Raw genomic sequence first — 17852 nt, 5'->3', positions numbered from 1 at the left:
TGTAGATGGATTAGACAAAGAAAAAATGGGTTTGGTCTTTTGTATCATTTAAGTCCAAAATATGAAAATAAACTCTGGTCTTGTGTTTACTACTGTTTATCTTTAATTTTCTTTACGTCAGTTTCCCATTGTTAGCCGTTCCCTTTCATTTTCTCCTTTTTGGATCAAAAACACTTCATAAGCAAAAATCTACTTTGTGTATATCCATAGATAGAAAAAGTTTCTCTATCCTTTTACTTACTAGCTCTCTCTTTTGTGTTCATACCCATTTTGCCATCTAATCCCATTTTAGGGTCTCTCTTCATGCAATCTACTCTCTTGCCCAAGAAACCATATCTTTTTCCTTTTTCTGCAAACAGAAGAATTAGTCTTTACTCTTTCATTCATAGCATCTTAACTTTATTTCTTGATTTACTTAGAAATTTCGTCTGCTTGTTTTGTGTATAAGAGAGGTTTTAACTTTTTTAAGTTTACAAGTTACGATACACCCAAAGACCAAAAATCAGAAGACCAAAAAAAAAACAGAGAAGACATGAACTGTATGTTCTTGTTCAAGTCCAAGAAACCTAAATCTAGAAGAAATCTTGATAAGGAGAACAAAAACTCAAGATTACAAAAGTCAGCTCCTGAATTAACTACGAGAAGTTCGTCGTTGTCGTTCAGTCTCCCTACACCAAGATCTCTGCCATCTCCGACGAGTATAAAAGACTTATACACAGAGAGAGAACAAAATCATCAAAATCTGAGGGTCTTCTCTTACAATGAACTAAGTAACGCCACGTGTGGGTTTAGCAGAAAGCTAAAGATCGGACAAGGTGGCTTTGGTTGTGTTTATCAAGCCACCATTGACAATCCCACCGGAACAAGTTCTCATTCTTCTCCACTTGCCGTCGCCGTTAAGAAACTCAATCGACAAAGTCTACAGGTGTGCATTATCTTTTTTTAATATTCTTATTTTTTTGTGTGACAGAATTGCAAAATGATTAGAAATATGACTAAGAACAATTTCCCACATTTTTATCATTATTCAATCAAGATTATGAAAATCATGTGGGGTTTTGATATTAGTGATAATATTCGAACTTTTAACAAAGATATAAGTTTCAATAATGTAGATTTTTTTATTTTATTTTTTGGGATAGAAAAATTGCAAAAACAATGTTAGAAATTTAAGCCAAGAACAAGTTTTACTCATTTCTTGTAAATTAAGCAAGACTTTGACAATGATGTGGAATTTTCTGATTTTTGTGATCGAATTAGCGAAAGTATTAAAATATTAACAAAGAGACTACAAGTTTTCAGAGCTTTGTTTGTTTATTTGGTTTGTAGTAGGTGTAGGTTTGATCTTATGTATATACTAATATAGCATTACTATTGGTCCTCTGTTTTTGTAATGAAAGGGTCATAAGCAATGGCTAGCAGAGGTTCAGTTGCTGGGCGTAGTGAATCACCCTAACGTAGTGAGGCTCTTAGGGTATTGCGCAGAGGACACAGAGAGGCTTTTGGTTTACGAGTTGATGTCTAATCGTAGCTTAGAGGAGCATCTCTTCACTCGAAAAACCGTAACGCTGTCGTGGAAACAAAGGCTTGAGATCATGCTCGGTGCAGCGCAAGGATTGGCTTATTTGCACGAAATCCAGGTGATCTTGAATCCTAACACCATCACAACAACCATAAATATATATATATATATATATATATATATGTCTAGTCTAACTAGATGCATTGTCTTTTTTGATTGAGCAGGTAATATATAGAGACTTCAAATCATCAAATGTGCTTTTAAACGATGACTTTCATCCGAAATTATCAGATTTTGGTCTCGCTAGAGAAGGTCCCGAAGGAGACAACACTCATGTTACAACCGCGGTAAGCAAAATTTTCTGTTTCTCTCTTACAACTTCTATATATTGTAAATCAGTAGTTGCTTTGTCCACAAGTAACAACTTCAACTCTTATTGTATCATATGATTCTCCTAAAAGAGAGTTGGAACAGACGGCTACGCCGCCCCGGAGTATGTAGCAACCGGCCATCTCAGGACACATTGCGATGTCTATAGCTTTGGAGTTGTTCTGTATGAGATCATCACTGGTCGCCGGACAATCGAACGAATGAAGCCTTTGGCTGAGAAGAAGCTTCTAGAATGGGTCAAAAAGTATCCTGTTGATAGCAAAAGCTTCAAAATGATCATTGACTCGAAGCTATGCCACAAGTATCCAATTAAGATGGTCAGGAGAGTGGCTAAGCTGGCTGATCACTGTCTGAAAAAGAACGATAAAGAGAGACCCACCATGGCCTTTGTCGTCGAGAGTCTTAGAAAGATCATTGAGGAATCAAATGGAGCTATGAGAAGTTATTAGTGTTAGAGCCTAACTTTTTTTTGTTTTCTAAAGAGTAGAGAATACTTACGAGCAAATATATATGAGATGTATGAAAAAGCCCAAGTAATATAATATTAAGCCCATTATCTAAAAGACTCGTTATTTCGGTCGTGTACTTAGGGAATGGCTAACCCATAAAAAAAACGATTCTGAAAACAAAATTGTGCTTACAACTAAAGGTTGGAGATCAACTGATCAATCTTGAATTCATAATACAACCAAAGTTCAAACACTTTTTAAAGCTGTTTTGTTTTTCTTTAACAGAAGTTATAGAAAAAAAAAAAATGATTAAAGTTTAAAGAGTTGTACTATTGCACAAAACAAAATGATCTCACAGAACATGCGCAGAAAAAGATTTGTCTGTTAATTTCTCTACATTATATAATAATGCTTATGATGAATCATGACATATCAAACCTACTCCAATAAGAAATTGATACCATTACTTACCTCCACAATTATATATTTTAATTAACGAAAATTAAATAAGATGTGAATCATTATCATTTTATATTATATGTTTTGTACTTTTTTATTCATCACAAATCAAACCCCATCATTTCAAAACAAGAGAACAGCCAGTCTGATGATTACATATACTCCAAGATTTACATAGGCGTTTTGGCCATAGTTTTCTTGTACACCCAAAATTGCATATATATATCTTTCTTCTTTTAAGAGAAAGAAAAAAAAAAGCTAATAAAAAACGAGAAAAAATAACAAAGAAATTGGACAAACCCTTGAAAAAGAGAGGTTTCTTTAACTTTTTTTATTTTATTTTTCCCCCCTAACCATTTTCTTCTGAGTTTTCAAATTCAAACTAAGATTTCTTCTATAGATGAAGAAAAAACCCATAAAAACCATTAACCAGCTTTTACAGCAATTGAGCGTTAATGGATTCTTTTTTTTTTTTTGGGTTACTTTTTTTTATAACTTAAAGATTAGGGCATTGAGGGCTTTAGGCAGCAGCAACGGTTCCAGAGTGGAAAGCGTAGTCACGAGATATAGTAGGAGAAGAAGAAGAGCTTCGCTTTTCATTTCTTCTCATAGCTTTCACGGAAGAAGACAGACTCTGTTTCTTCTCTTTTGCTTCGTCTCTTTCTATCTGTTCTTCTCTACACTCTTCGCTACAGAACGGTGTGTCTCCTCTGTTTCAAAATAATGAAACACCAAAATTTAAAAATCAGAAACAATTCTTAACTCACAAGGCAAAATACAGAATTAGGGAAAAAGACCTAAACTTTATAAAGCAAATCAAAACCTTAACCTCAAAGTAATCGAACATAAAAGCTAATCTTAGAGAGGGAATCAAAGATGTGAAAGATGTAAAAGTACCTGTACATGAAGATGTCTCTGTTATCACCAAGACGTTTCTTGCAGAGGAAACAAGAGTCCAAGAAATGAGGCTGTCCGAAAGAGCTATTGTCGAATCTAAAATCGTGGAATTTTCCAGATCTGGGAGATGAAACAGAGTATTGATGATGATGATGGTGGTAATAATAACTCTGAGGATGGTTGTAGTGATGATTCATCTTCTTGAGATTATTGTTGTAACAAGAAGGAGTCGAAACACCAGCTTCTAGAGAAGCCAAACCACCTTCTTCTTCTTCGTCTATGAAGTAAGGCTTTCTCGTTGAAACTTCCATTGTTTTTTTTGTATTCTGTGTTCTTCTTAGTTCTTATGAGAGGAAAGAGAGAGAGAGAGAGAGAGAGAGGTTTGGTGTGGGGAGGAGGAGAGTTGAGAGGAGGGGGAAGATAGATAGGAGAATGGGTTTTTATATAGGAATAGAAAGACAGGTTTGATTCTGGTTAAGAGAGAGAAAAAAGAAGAAGCAGCAAGTTTTAGGAACAACATAAACTCAACAAGGAGACAGAGAGAGAGAATCTATTGGCTTCTTGTTTTCGCAATACCGCTTTTTTCTATTTCTTTACTAGTACTGTACTTTTTTTTATATATTTCTTTAATATTTTTTTTAACTACCTAACCAATTATATTATAAGATGAGTAATTGAGGCACTAGTGTGTATAATTATTGGTTTTTTTAGTTTTCCTGAAAGCTTTTAAGCATTTTACTTATGAAGTTAATCAAATACCACTAGTTAACTTGGTGAATAGTGGTAAGCTTTTAAGAGGAAAAAAAAAAGTAGAAAGATTACTTTCATGAATAATTTCGAGTTACCTAAAATATTTTTTTCATAAAGGCTAAAACCGATCTAATGCATTGAACAAAATTTTAATTCAGGTAAAAGAATCAAATTAAACTGGATCAATAACTAATATTTATGCGGATATAATTATATGATTATATATGAATCTAATTACAGTAAGTTTATGCGAAGTTACAGTCTTTATAAACTGAAATAACAACTATGATTTGTTGTTGTCTAATCAAATGTACTACTAGTACTAGTGGTCTATTTAAGAACATCATTAACCTAGACGCAATTATTATACTTATTAATCCAAAGTTAAATTAAAATTGCAGGTAAAATTAATTAAAAAAATGGCAACATCGTTATTGAAGCTAAAGAGTGAGGGACATAAACGTAAATAACACTCTGATGTTTTGTAAGAAGAAAAAGGAAATGCTGAGAAATGTAATTCCATGAAAACAAGGGTCCCACCAGGCACTTAGAGGTTAAGAAAGTCATTAGAGAATGGGGTCCCACAGGCGCGCGTGAGATTTGCGCGTTACGTAAAAACCTAAACACGACCACTTGTTGTGTCTTCTTTTCTTTCTTTATTGGCAAGTACACTTTTTTTTGCTTAATACTAATATACTATTATTTATTTATTTACTTTTATTAATAGAACATATACGACGTCGTTTTCTCCCTTTTTTTTTTTTTTAGTTTTGAGTCTTTTCATTTATTTTTATCTTTTTGTTCTCGTGATGAATATGACGTTTATTTGCCAAAGACTTTGGAAAAAGCCTTGTGACGACTTCTCCTCCTCCTCCTCAACACTCAACAAATTACCCCCAATCATTTTATTTTAAAAAAGAAAACAGACAAAATTAAAAAAAAAATATTTACTTGAATCTAGCTTTGTATTTTAATCAAACAGATTTTACCATCTTTCGCACACAAATTGAAAAATCAAATTATAGTATACCTTTTATTTGATGTCTATACTAAAATCAATGATAAAAATATGTGTATATCAATCAGCTCTAGCAAGAAGAGAAAAAAAAATCTTTAAAAATGTAAGAAATAAATGTTAAAAACATTATATTAATGTGAAATCATGGGATTGCTTTTGAAATAATTTTTGGTGTAAGAAAAAAAAAAACAACAAACATTAAATAGTTGTTGGACTTCCTTGGAAACAATAACTAACTAAAACCAAGGAAGGACTCTCCGTGTTAAACACGCGCCTAAAGGAAGCGTGTAAGCAAATATAAATAAATAAATAAATAATAAGACAAAATAAAAAAGTATAAAAAAACGTAGTACACTTGCGCAAGGCTCGGAAGTTCCCAAAGTCTTTTTTAATTAATCCCAACCCCACCACCACCTGTCCCAAAGTCTTCTTCCTTCTTGTTTAAATTCATATCAATTTCGAAAATAAAATATCTTTACTCCATAAACTAGTTTGCGTATCTGTAAAATTAATATATAGTTTTTTTATTATATGATTTATGGTTTGATATTTTAATAAAACTACTATAGTTTACAATATGTGAGTATATGTATTATTAAGCGCCACCATAATGCAAAATACTAAGATCATCCTCATTACAAGGGTTTTTACACAAATATTAAGGTAAGATTTGTGAAGAAAAATCCTTATAAAAGTTTTTTTCTTCACAAATCTTAAGGTAAGATTTGTGTAAGAACCCTTACAACGAGGATGCTCTAATAATATGTTATTACTTTCTGTGGTGTGTTGTGTCCGGTGCCTAATTCATTATATATAGTACATTTCTGTTGCTTAATATTACTATTATTATTTTGTTTTTCTGGTCAGAATATTTATCTTCATTTTTCTAATAATAATAATGTCTAAATATCTGTGGAACCACGTCACTCTCCGTCATTTTTTATATTATAAATTATTAGGAAAAAATAATATTTTTTTATTATTCTCTCGTCTGTGATTCTCTCTTTCTCTGCATTTTTTTATAAAGAAAATGTCATTATATCTCACAACTGCATAAATCGTGTGGGCCCATATTTCCCTAGCCCATTGGTTTGGAGAGAGGTCCCACCCAAATTCTTAAGCTGCTTATATTTACGTGATCATGCCATTGCCACTATTGGACCGTCGTCGACGTTGTTTACCTTCCTTCTTTATTCTCTTCAACTGTTCCTTATCTATGTGTACGCTTCATCGTCGTTTGTTTTTCCATCATTTGTTAACCAGCAAGCAATAAGAAATGTTTACTAAACACACTATACACAAGTCACATATGTGTAAAGGTATGTGTGAACTAAAATGCGTTGATGTATGTGTTCATACTTACCCATTAGCGCCTGAGACTTGAAATGGTATGTGTATAATTAGTGTATGTGCCCTTAGCAAGAAAAACAGATGTTGAATTTTCTAATGGTTATTAAAAGGGAATCAGACTTCTATTATTATAACATTTATTGTTGAACTATATATTCGTACATAAATAAGTAGTTGAACGGCCAAAGTATTAAGAAATATATTACTCATAAACATAAACAATCCCATTGCAAATCGAGTAACGACGACTAATTCGTTGTTTATGTATGCAAAAAGTTTATAGTCAAGTCCTAGAAAACTTAGATTTTTCTATGTACAAAATTACAAATATATTTATTTCGACCGGATGCGTAGATTTATTCTAGAGATCGGCTCACACGAAGGAGGAGGACACGAGTGCCCCCAGTACTTGGCAATAGGCCTTCAAAAAGAGAGTGAGCAGTACTTGAATACTCTTTTATCAGGTCAAATCTAATGCCGTAGTCGTCCTTCGTTTCCAAGATGAACGGTTCACAATTTTTTTGGTTTACTAAGTTTTCTCCATTGTACGTTATTCATTATTGATTGTTCTATGGTCCATTTACCGAATCTGCTCAGTCAAGCTCTCCCTCCCTCTCTAATTTCATTGTACCTTTTTCTTATATATATTAAAAAAAGCTCTTGTCTCAACATGATGAAGAGAAGAAGCTTTTTATTTATGTCTACATCTATTTCTTAAATATGTATTTTAGTCCTGTTTTGAATTTTCTACGAAAATTATAAGCCGGCGGTCTAATAAAAATACTATCACCAGGCGATGAAACAAAAGTCTTATTACCAACAGAATACATCACGTCAAGTGATTTTTGAATGATCGTTATATATAAAAAAAATTTATTTATGAATGAAAGTCTTAATCAACTAGTATTGAAATTTTCAAAACCCTTCTACGAAAAAACTATGAAACTATCAGATTCCAAAATTAATATTGTCCATATATCAGACAGAGAAATGATTTGATCGGTCACTTTTTCTTTGTTTATTGGAATTTGTATCACCCTATATGGGTTTTTAAGTTCAATAGTCAGCAATACACGAACTTAGAAGGAAGAAAAAACGACACTACTTATTTCACAACTCCAATCGTGTAATTTACATGTGTCCGTACGATAATTTGTAGACAGTTTACAACAATAATTATGATTAAATTACTGTATTAATCCTCGAGTTTGTCACATGGGATGAGCTTCTAATAGGGAACAACATTTGTGGCGCACCAGGCCCTTAATTATTTATATAAACAAAAGGCATTGGAAACCAAAAGAAAATACAATTAGCAGCAACTTGATTATAATATTTGATTACATCAAGTTTGATTAAATATCTACGAGAACAGGCTTGCTCTTCAAGTTTGATGGAGTTTGTAAGATCATTAGGTTCATTTGATTACAAATAAGAGATCTAGAAGCTGCCACAAGGCAACAAATATGTCTCCTGTGTCGAAACACATCGATTCTCGTATTAGATTCTCTCCCACTTACTTTTATAAAAACGATTAGATTAATCAACATAAAGCAAAATTCCACTAATTTACTCATTACTTTATGCGTTTCTTTTCTTAATCCCACACCTAATATTCAATTCTTAAATTATATTTTATATATACTCGTAATAATTGTGTATCGGTAGGAGCCAGGAGGGCAGCCTAAGATACTTATTTTGTCGTTTATGAATCATATTCTTAAACTAGTTTATAATCAATTCTATTGTCTACTTCTTTTTTATTCATCCAGAAAGAATATGATAACACTTGAAAGTTGAAACTACAATTTTTGTTATTTACAACTCAACTTGTAGACTGTAGAGTATGAAGATTTTCATTTGATGGGTCTGGGCTTGAAAACATACGGCCTATCATCAATCCCAAGCAATCGAAGCATAGTACAGATTGTGCCATTTGAGACAGTAATCATTTTGGGCCACTAAACTCGTCACCTTGTCTCTGTCAACTTTGTTACCTTTCCCACTACCCACTCCCACATTCAAAATAAACAAAAGTCGATCTGCAAGATTTTTTTTTATATTGCTGGTGGTTTGGTGTTTGAATCAATCCAACTGATTTGTGGGGGTGAGCAAGCCTCTTTCTTATACAAACCTACAATTTTAGATCACTAATGTCGAAGCCGCCCAAGCACAGGTTGGTAGTTTGCAAGAGATATCGAGCTCGAGCGTCGTGAACCCTAAATATATACTCTTTGCAAAATTATAAAAGTAGAAAATGTTATTTTACTATGTAATATTATTATTTGGATAGTAGAACTTTTGCCAAAGCCTAGACTAATCTTTGAGGTATGTAAGAAAAAACTGTATATTCTTACCATTTATATACGTTTACAATGGTTTAAAGTATTACATAGTAAAATAGCTATATACTTTTCTATGATTCAAAATATGCCTAATTGACGATTGCTAACACACGGAGAATGACCAGTCAAAGTGAACGTGTTCATACAAGTGATTTTGTTCTCTTGGCTTTGGTATGATATGTCTAGAATAGACATATAATTGAAAAAAAAAAGTAGATGAATGATTAAGGAGATGGATCCAAATGCTTGATTATATATCGTTTATTGAGGGAGGGACAGAGGAGTCACATGAATAGTTGGATCGCATTATTGTCACGTGGAAACTGGAATGACAAAGTCCATTGATTCAACTCATTAGGAAATGTGTCTCACCAAACTTAGATTTCAAAGGTGAGGATCAATTCCTTTAAACTATACTACGTACTACGTACTACATATTTTAAAAGAGATGATAATGGTAATGTGCTAATGGCAGTCTGCATAATTTATGAAAGCCAAAAGCAAAACATAAACACTAATTATGAAGAAGATCACACTGTTCCATCACTTTCTGCCACGACGCATCATCATATATTATAGTCACGGACCCGTAGTCATGGTTATACGTACTTATACACTCAAAACATTTAAGCTAGTTAAAGCAACATTTTCAAAACTCCATTTCTCAATCGGTTGTATTTATTTACGTGTTTTAATTTACATGCAAGTAAATGGATGGATACTTGGAATTATCATGAGCATTCAGGGTTTGTATTTGACATACCAGTATACAACTCTGTTAAGTCGCGGACCACGAGTTTTTACAATCCTAGTGATTTCTTCTCTTGTTATTTATATGCAAAACGTTAAATGGAAACACCTAATTTGGCCGGCTTAGTGACGAACTTGGTATGAAAATTATTGAGATTCGATGCAAAAATCACATAGAAAGATCAACTACAAGTCACCGTTCAAATGTCTTTCTTGTTGATATTTCAAAACTTTTTCTTTCAATAAAAATATCTGTGTGTCAATAGTCACAAAGTTGTTCTTATGTCGTCTCACAAAAATTCATCATTTTCTAGACAAAGAAAAATTAAAAGATGAGTAACAGAAAGACACCAACGTCACGATGAGGAGACAAGAACTGCATGAATGTTTCTTGAAAATTCATTTCTCAATTGATATTAGTTAACTAATTAAACTAGTTCCGTCGTATGCTACTAAATCAAGCCGACCATAAACCAGCAATTTCCTTACAATTGTGCATATCTCCAAATTTGAAATATACTAATTATCTAAAATAAAAATAAAATTCAAAATTTAAAGGACTTAAAATCTAATATATATATTTTTTTAAAACAAAAGAAAAAGGCAAAGAATTTCCAAAAGAAAGAAAGCCAACGAAAATGTCAAAACGAAGAAAATGCCACTACATGTGGCCATGTCCTATGTACATCAACAACTAATAATATTTTTTCAAATCTCATTTTCAATTTTATTTCTCTTTCCCTTTAGAAAAAGTCCTTTGTCTGTACTGTTGTCTTTGTTTCTTGCTAGATCTAGATGGACCCATGGGCCTATTAACGGGCCTATCAATAAATTTCCACTCAAGTAAACAAAACCTTGACACCGGCTATTTTCACGGCGAGGCAAATCGGACACACTCGCACTTCGTCGCCGTCGCAACCATTACAAAGAGCCAAATGCCGACACGGCAATGCCATCACCGTCGCATATTCCCGCCGGCAAATCCTACAACTTGGTCCGTTCATAACGGTCCGCTCCGGATCCACGTACACTGATTCCGCGTCCTCGGCGGTTTCCTCCGCGTCGCCGTCGCCGCCTCCGATCGTACTTTGTATCGCGGTCGTATCTCGGCGGTTCGCTATGGCTTGCTGGAGATGGGCCTGTAACGAGGCCACTTCGGCTTCCCGCGTCGCCGCTCTTAACTGCCAGTTTCGCGCCTCTTCCGCGAGATGAGCTGCACGCGCCTCTAGCTCAGCGTGACGGCGCGTGGCTTTCTCCAACTCCGCTTCTTTTTCTCTCACCTTCCGTCCCACCAACTCCTCCGTCGCGCACAATAGCTCCGCGTAGCGCCTCTCTCTGTTCTCCGCTAACGCACGCCTCAGCTCCTCACCCTACAAAACAAAACATACATTAGAGGGGAAAAAAAAAACACACACAAAGTAAACTACACTTTAGATGGTGTTGAAGATACCTGTGTCTGAATGAATCTGTCTAATTCATTTTTTTGTCGTTTCATTTCTCCGGCGAGTTCTCCTCCCGGAAGCATAGAAAAAGAAGGTAAAAACTGTTCTTGATGATGATTCTGTGACTGCTCATGAGATAATCGAAGACCGGTCGAAACCACATTAGGCGGTGTCTGGAATAACTCGCTCAAATCAATAACTTGCGGCGGTTTTGACGGTGGAGGGTACATCGGAGCCGCCACAACCACCGACGACGAATAAACTTCTCTCGACCGCTTTCTCGAATCAACCGCTTCTTGTCCGTTACTGCTCATAAGAAATCGAATCATCACGTATACAAAACACAAAGATACACATCCATATATATAAATTTGATTACGTGAAGATTATTATTATATATACCTATTGAGGAAGAAAGAACTTGGAGGATGATGAGCTTGAACCGCCATTAAATAAGATGTATAGAAATGTATGAAGCATCTACCATCAGATAATAAGGGCATGCATGTGTTTGTGTATGAGAAAATGATGGTGATGATTTTTTTATAAAAAAAAAGGAGAAAAAGGAGAAAGAATGGGAGAAATAAATGGGGAAGATGAGGTTTTAGAGGGGAAGGGACGAAAGAGTACAGACTTGTGTGGGTCTTTTAAAGCTCTCCACATTGTGTGCATGATTCTCATTAATGTTACCCAACTCTTTCTTTTGTTTTCTGTATATTCTTCTTCTATATGTTTCTCTTTTTTCACTCCAAATACTTAATTACTGTATGTTTTTTTTTTTGGCAGGCACAAATTGAAAGGTGTAGTAGATGATTCATGTAGATGGCTAGATGCATAAAAGCATTGGACGTTATTTAAAATAAGAATATCAAATTAGATGTTCCCCTTCTAGTATATGTCCACTTCACGTTTCCTCATTGTTTATATATGCTTCGCATAGTGCAGTTGCATATTATATGATGTTTACATATATACAATTATGATATATAGGTAGATAAATTATGTGTGGCGGCCATCATTACAACTTGTGCCATACTTTATACGGCCAAAACAAAACTGAACTATATAAAGAAAAATAAAACCAAGCTTATCAAATGTTAGGAGCTAAGAATATACGAATGGTTGTATACTTTATAAAGAATAACGTAAGCAAAAGTTAACATCTAACAACAAAATAATTTGGTTATTTAATTTTGTGGCATATGTTGTTGGTCAGAAAGAATGGTAGGAATTTATGTACTAATAAATTAATTGTCAACAAGAATGACATGAGAATGGAGAAATGTGGTGGCAATGTAAGCAACAAATTGATGTAAGAGGGATGGCATGTTCAAGCAATTTCATGTCAACATTTGTCTTGATTAATTTTGTTTTCTTTATTTATCAAATCAAGAGCATCATTCTATTAGATAAAAGTTTACTTAATTCTATGTTTAGTTTATCAATTTAATTATAACCTTTCATATCTATCTCTGACCATCAATATGTTTTCTTGTAAGTCCTTTTGTTAATCAATCACCATTCCAATTTTCTTTCGAAAACATTAGTAGTAATACAAAACAAACCAATTAAGTGGTTCTTGACTTCTTTCTTTGTTTCTGAGGTGTGTGCTTTGGGTCATTTTCCTCATTGCCTATGTCACCAAACCAGATCCGTAATCAATTGACCATCCCTGCCTATCAGCTCTCATCGATCTGCGTCATTATCTTTATATCCTCGCAACCACCACCACCACCACCATGGTACCACCAATTAGCATTCCATGTTTGTGGTTTAATTAACCTAGAAGCCAAAAGATTGCATAATAAATCTGTGTTAGGAAACGTCTCTAGTGAAAAATGAAGTTAAAGAAGAAACTAAATATAGAGTAATCACAGATATTGGAAGAATATACAAAAAGCCAAACTCCAACCACACGTACATGCTTCTATTTTTCACCGACAATAATCTAATATAGAAGTCTACCTCGTAGACATCTACATTTTACAATTACAAGCAATACTATCTTCCGTAAATCGATATATACGTCTCGTGAATCCACCATGTCTTGGTATATTCGCGTTATCTACCTCGTCTTAGTCTTTGTCCCGTTTATAAGTTCGGCACCACCGCCAAATTTAACAAAAGATTATTACCAAAAAACATGTCCAAATTTCAATAAAATCGTACGTGACACCGTAACACCAAAGCAAGGTCAGCAGCCGACGACAGCTGCTGGAACGCTCCGTCTCTTTTTCCATGATTGTTTCTTGGAAGGATGTGATGCTTCTGTCCTAATCGCTACAAATTCTTTCAACAAAGCTGAACGTGACGACGACCTCAACGAGTCACTCCCGGGAGATGCGTTTGACATTGTGACTCGCATCAAAACCGCTCTCGAATTGTCATGTCCCGGTGTTGTGTCTTGCGCAGACATCCTGGCTCAGGCCACACGTGACCTTGTCACAATGGTTGGTGGGCCTTCCTACGAAGTTATATTGGGCCGTAAAGATGGTCTTGAGTCCAAAGCCCATAAAGTGAAGGGAAACCTACCTTTAGCGAACCAGTCCGTCCCGGACATGTTATCAATATTCAAGAAGAATGGTTTCACCCTGAAAGAGCTGGTTGCGTTAAGCGGAGGGCATACGATCGGAGTTTCACACTGCAAAGAGTTCAGCAGCCGAATATTCCCCAAGGCTGATCCAGAACTCGACGCGCGATTCGCAGGCGTTCTTAAAGGTCTATGCAAGGATTACAAGACCAATAAGACGATGGTAGCGTTTCTCGATCCGGTGACGCCCGCAAAATTCGACAATATGTATTTCAAGAACTTGAAACGAGGGCTTGGAGTGTTAGCTTCCGACCATATTTTGTTTAAAGACACTAGCACTAGACCGTTTGTGGAATTATATGCGAATAATCAGACGGCTTTCTTCGAGGATTTTGCACGTGCCATGGAGAAACTAGGCACGGTCGGTGTTAAAGGCGAAGGAGATGGAGAAGTGAGACGCAGATGCGATCACTTCAACAAGCTTAACGTATAATTAAGTGAACTTTTTTTTTTTTTTTTTGGCATAAAATGTAGGTATAGTAGATTAGTAAGTAAGTTAACGTAAACAATTTTCATAGCCTGAAATTTTGAAAAATGTATGTCATAGTAAAATGTATTAGGTGTTATTTTGCGGTAGAGGAAAAAAAAAATTAAGTTCTTGACTTATCTCGAAATAGTCTCTGACTTACTTAGTTTTACAAACATTTTTGATTCGACTAGTCTAAAATTTTAGTAAATTAATATTTTACCTACGAGGTATGTATTATTACATATTATCATATGCTTCATGTATCTAAAGTTCTCGTTAATTTATTTCGTTTTATTCTCTTTTCTTGTCTTTACCGAATTTGCAAAGAAAAAATAAGTCTATGGCAGGTCAACGTCACAAGGGTCCAACACGTGTCAGACAACCATGTGTTCAGTAATAAAGCATTCCGATTTGGACACGTAGATCAGTCGTAGCTTTTGCATCGCTGTAATGATGACCAAATAATTTTATTCCATTCGTACCGAAATAAATAAATATATATAAAAGGAAAAACAAATATTATTATTCCATTCGCGACAAGAAGTCTGTATATAAATAAAGCATCTCAAATTAACGACCCACATAAAAAAGCATCTCAATTTTACCGGACAAAACTACAAACAAATATTTGAAGAAATTAACACTATTTCCAATTCTTTCTTATACCATAAGCTTATAACTTTAGAGTTTGAGATATAGATATAGATATATATATTTTTAATAGACAATTTTTGGGTATAAAATATATAGAAAATTAGGGAGCTAGAAGATTAATTAGGTGTAGCTAAAGTGAACTCTAGATTGGGAGTTTCAGTGTCTGGTCTTGTCCCTGTGAGGCTTGACGAATCCGACGACAATCTTTCGTTGCTTGCACATCTTCCATCCATTTTCTTCAATTTATTCTGATAACATTATATTTAAACGGGTATATCTGAATAAGAATAATCTCATATAAGATGTTTCGAAAGAAACAAAGAATTTAAGACAAAAGAAAAAATCTATTGAATTGGGGTTATGAAAATAAAGTATGATAGACCGAAAAAGTCATTCTTTTCTCTGCTTTTGAGACAAGAATAAAAGAGGAAAACCACTTTTATTTTAACCCAAATGGAAGAGAAAAGTAAATTATATGCAAACTTTATAAAAACTTTTATTTTTCACCCTCGAATTTTGCAGTTCAATTTAATTCCAATGCCTTTTGGTTAAAAAATTTGAAATCTGATACCTCATTGAATGAAATGTCTACACCTGATGATGCCTTTGCCTTTAATTGGAACCGAGCTTCACTGTTTGCACAGACATTCAAATTACAGATCACATTGTATGTTTGAACAAAAAACGAAAAAGAAAGAATAATGTAAAATGATTCTAGACTCAACTTACAAAACAATACACATATGTTAAATTAATCATATGTTACAAATATAGAAAGTTGCCTAATATGTACATCTATATGTCCGACAAACTAAACACCAAAAAATTAATAAAACAAATACTAAATTATACTTATAACATTTTAAAACATAACATACCTTGAGGAGTTATTCCATAGACCTTGGACATCTCTTGCTTCTCTCTCACTGTTTACTTGTGTTCCATTCTCACAAGTATCTGACTGCCCTATAAATATATATATATACATACACATTTATATCAGCATGTTACTTAGCTTGTATATAGTATTTGACAGATAATTTAATTAAATCAATCAAACCTGATGACGTTGTGGGTTTCTCTGTAGACTTGATGGTCCGATACATCTGAAACATTATACATTAGATTACAAAAAAGGAAAACTATATATATCATTGTTAAGAATAATAGGTTATATCGATCAATAAATATAATATTCATATATCATGTATTCATGTGTGCAGACTTGTTCTATTCACGTGTGTGTAGGCCTATAACCTATAGACAGTATATGTATATATTAGATATGCACGCACACAGAGACAGAGATGGATAAAGTAAGAAAAGAGAGAGAGAGCAGAGTAAAACATAAAGCATTTACGATTCATGAAAATGTGCAGCCATACACAGAGATGGTGTGTGTGCATGGGTCTACGTGTCTTATTCTAAGTTTCTATAACCACGGTCAAATTATACAAAAAAAGTAACTAATATATGTTTATCATTGAAGAATCATATATATACATATATGTGTGCATGTCAATCTACATATCATCATTGAAGAATGATGCCTCCTTTGTACTTTAACTTTTCTACTGCATCTCACTCGAGTTGTAAAAGGATTCTTTTTCTTACCCTTTGGCTATATCTAGCTTTTGATTCCTTTACTTCTGATTTATTTTCTTTCTTCACATGGACATGGTACGTATATAGTTTTTGATAAATGGTGGCGACCAAAAAAGTATAACTATTTTTTTTTTGAATCTAAAGTATAACTATTTTAACTATGTCCAAATTAATTAGTCACAAAACATTCTGTCATTTCATTAAAAAAAAAGTTGCAATGGGTTCGGTTCATAAGCATATTCAAATCTTTAACACAATAAATTTTCATATATTAGCCCGCTGGTTTATATATATGTTAAATGGTATAACTGGTTTCATATTGACTATACATTATATAAGTAACTTAAGGAGATTACCTGTAGATGAGATTTAACATGAGCCAATGTGAGATCTTGCACATCCATCAGCTCAAGTACTGATTTTGGGGTTGCTCCTGAATATTTTCAATAATCTCAATATCAATAAGATAGAATTATCTCTCAAATCAATATTATTCAATTTTCTTTCTTTTTTTTAAAACAAAAAGAGAGAGATAAAATAATTAAAAAGGGGGTAATAGTGAAAAAGGACAATACTTTCATGACCACCCAATAATTGAACAGCGTGTACAAAATGGGCATGGAGGGTCGTCGTCCACCGCATCCTTGGAGCCCTTACCCCTCGTTTGGCCGTGAATCTAGGCGGCTGCGGCTGAGCTTGACGACGATTACGGTGGTGAAAATTAAAACTACAGTTAGGGTTTGTAATTACGCGACGACTAGCATGTTGTTGGCCGTTGACTTCACTGAAGAAGAAAGGAGTGGGAGAGGTAGATGAGTAGTAGTAGTGGTGGTCAAGAACTTGATTCTGATAAAGAGGGATTCCTCTTATTGGTCTCATCATCAACATAGATCTCAAGTCTTGATCGAGAGATTTGTTATGTTCTTGATGATTCTTATCAACCTTGGTGAGTTCACTGTTTGAAGTGAATTGGAGATTGTGGATGAGGTTACCAGAAGAGTTTCTGTCTGAATCTGAGGCTTTACTCCGAAACCCTAATCTCCTCTCGACTTCTTGTTCTTGATTTTCTTTTTCTTCTTCTTCTCTTCTTCTGCTGATTTTCAAGTACAAGTCAGGCTGTGAAGGGAAAAGCTCCATAACAAAAAAAAAAAGAAAAAAAGTA

The 17852-nt window shown here is 34.1% G+C and overlaps 5 protein-coding genes across 5 annotated transcripts; 2 read left to right on the top strand and 3 right to left on the bottom strand.

Moving 5' to 3' along the window:
* The first annotated feature begins 458 nt into the window (after window positions 1-458).
* LOC17879762 (probable serine/threonine-protein kinase PBL20) lies at window positions 459-2484 on the top strand. Its single transcript, XM_006283874.2, has 4 exons — window positions 459-925; window positions 1401-1640; window positions 1747-1869; window positions 1984-2484. The coding sequence occupies exons 1-4, from the start codon at window positions 533-535 to the stop codon at window positions 2359-2361; spliced, it is 1134 nt and encodes a 377-aa protein (XP_006283936.1). The 5' UTR covers window positions 459-532; the 3' UTR covers window positions 2362-2484.
* Window positions 2485-2972: 488 nt separating this feature from the next.
* Window positions 2973-4133, bottom strand: LOC17880838. Its single transcript, XM_006284587.2, has 2 exons — window positions 3718-4133; window positions 2973-3530 (listed from the first exon to the last, which is right to left on the bottom strand). The coding sequence occupies exons 1-2, from the start codon at window positions 4026-4028 to the stop codon at window positions 3341-3343; spliced, it is 501 nt and encodes a 166-aa protein (XP_006284649.1). The 5' UTR covers window positions 4029-4133; the 3' UTR covers window positions 2973-3340.
* Window positions 4134-10563: 6430 nt separating this feature from the next.
* Window positions 10564-11968, bottom strand: LOC17879386 (BOI-related E3 ubiquitin-protein ligase 1). Its single transcript, XM_006282614.2, has 3 exons — window positions 11775-11968; window positions 11381-11678; window positions 10564-11300 (listed from the first exon to the last, which is right to left on the bottom strand). Exons 1-3 carry the CDS (start codon window positions 11873-11875, stop codon window positions 10770-10772), a joined length of 930 nt encoding a protein of 309 aa, XP_006282676.1. The 5' UTR covers window positions 11876-11968; the 3' UTR covers window positions 10564-10769.
* A 1446-nt stretch (window positions 11969-13414) lies between these two features.
* On the top strand, window positions 13415-14395 carry LOC17880959 (peroxidase 41). Its single transcript, XM_006285970.1, has one exon. It carries the CDS (start codon window positions 13415-13417, stop codon window positions 14393-14395), a length of 981 nt encoding a protein of 326 aa, XP_006286032.1.
* Window positions 14396-14930: 535 nt separating this feature from the next.
* LOC17877455 (probable transcription factor KAN3) lies at window positions 14931-17843 on the bottom strand. Its single transcript, XM_006284067.2, has 6 exons — window positions 17266-17843; window positions 17047-17123; window positions 16146-16191; window positions 15964-16051; window positions 15657-15717; window positions 14931-15333 (listed from the first exon to the last, which is right to left on the bottom strand). Exons 1-6 carry the CDS (start codon window positions 17825-17827, stop codon window positions 15202-15204), a joined length of 966 nt encoding a protein of 321 aa, XP_006284129.1. The 5' UTR covers window positions 17828-17843; the 3' UTR covers window positions 14931-15201.
* Window positions 17844-17852: the final 9 nt, after the last annotated feature.

Source organism: Capsella rubella, unplaced genomic scaffold (assembly GCF_000375325.1).
Source record: "Capsella rubella cultivar Monte Gargano unplaced genomic scaffold, Caprub1_0 scaffold_7, whole genome shotgun sequence".
NCBI classification, from domain to species: Eukaryota; Viridiplantae; Streptophyta; class Magnoliopsida; order Brassicales; family Brassicaceae; genus Capsella; species Capsella rubella.
Note: the sequence above shows the minus strand (reverse complement) of the source record. Positions and strands in the feature narration are given on the sequence as shown.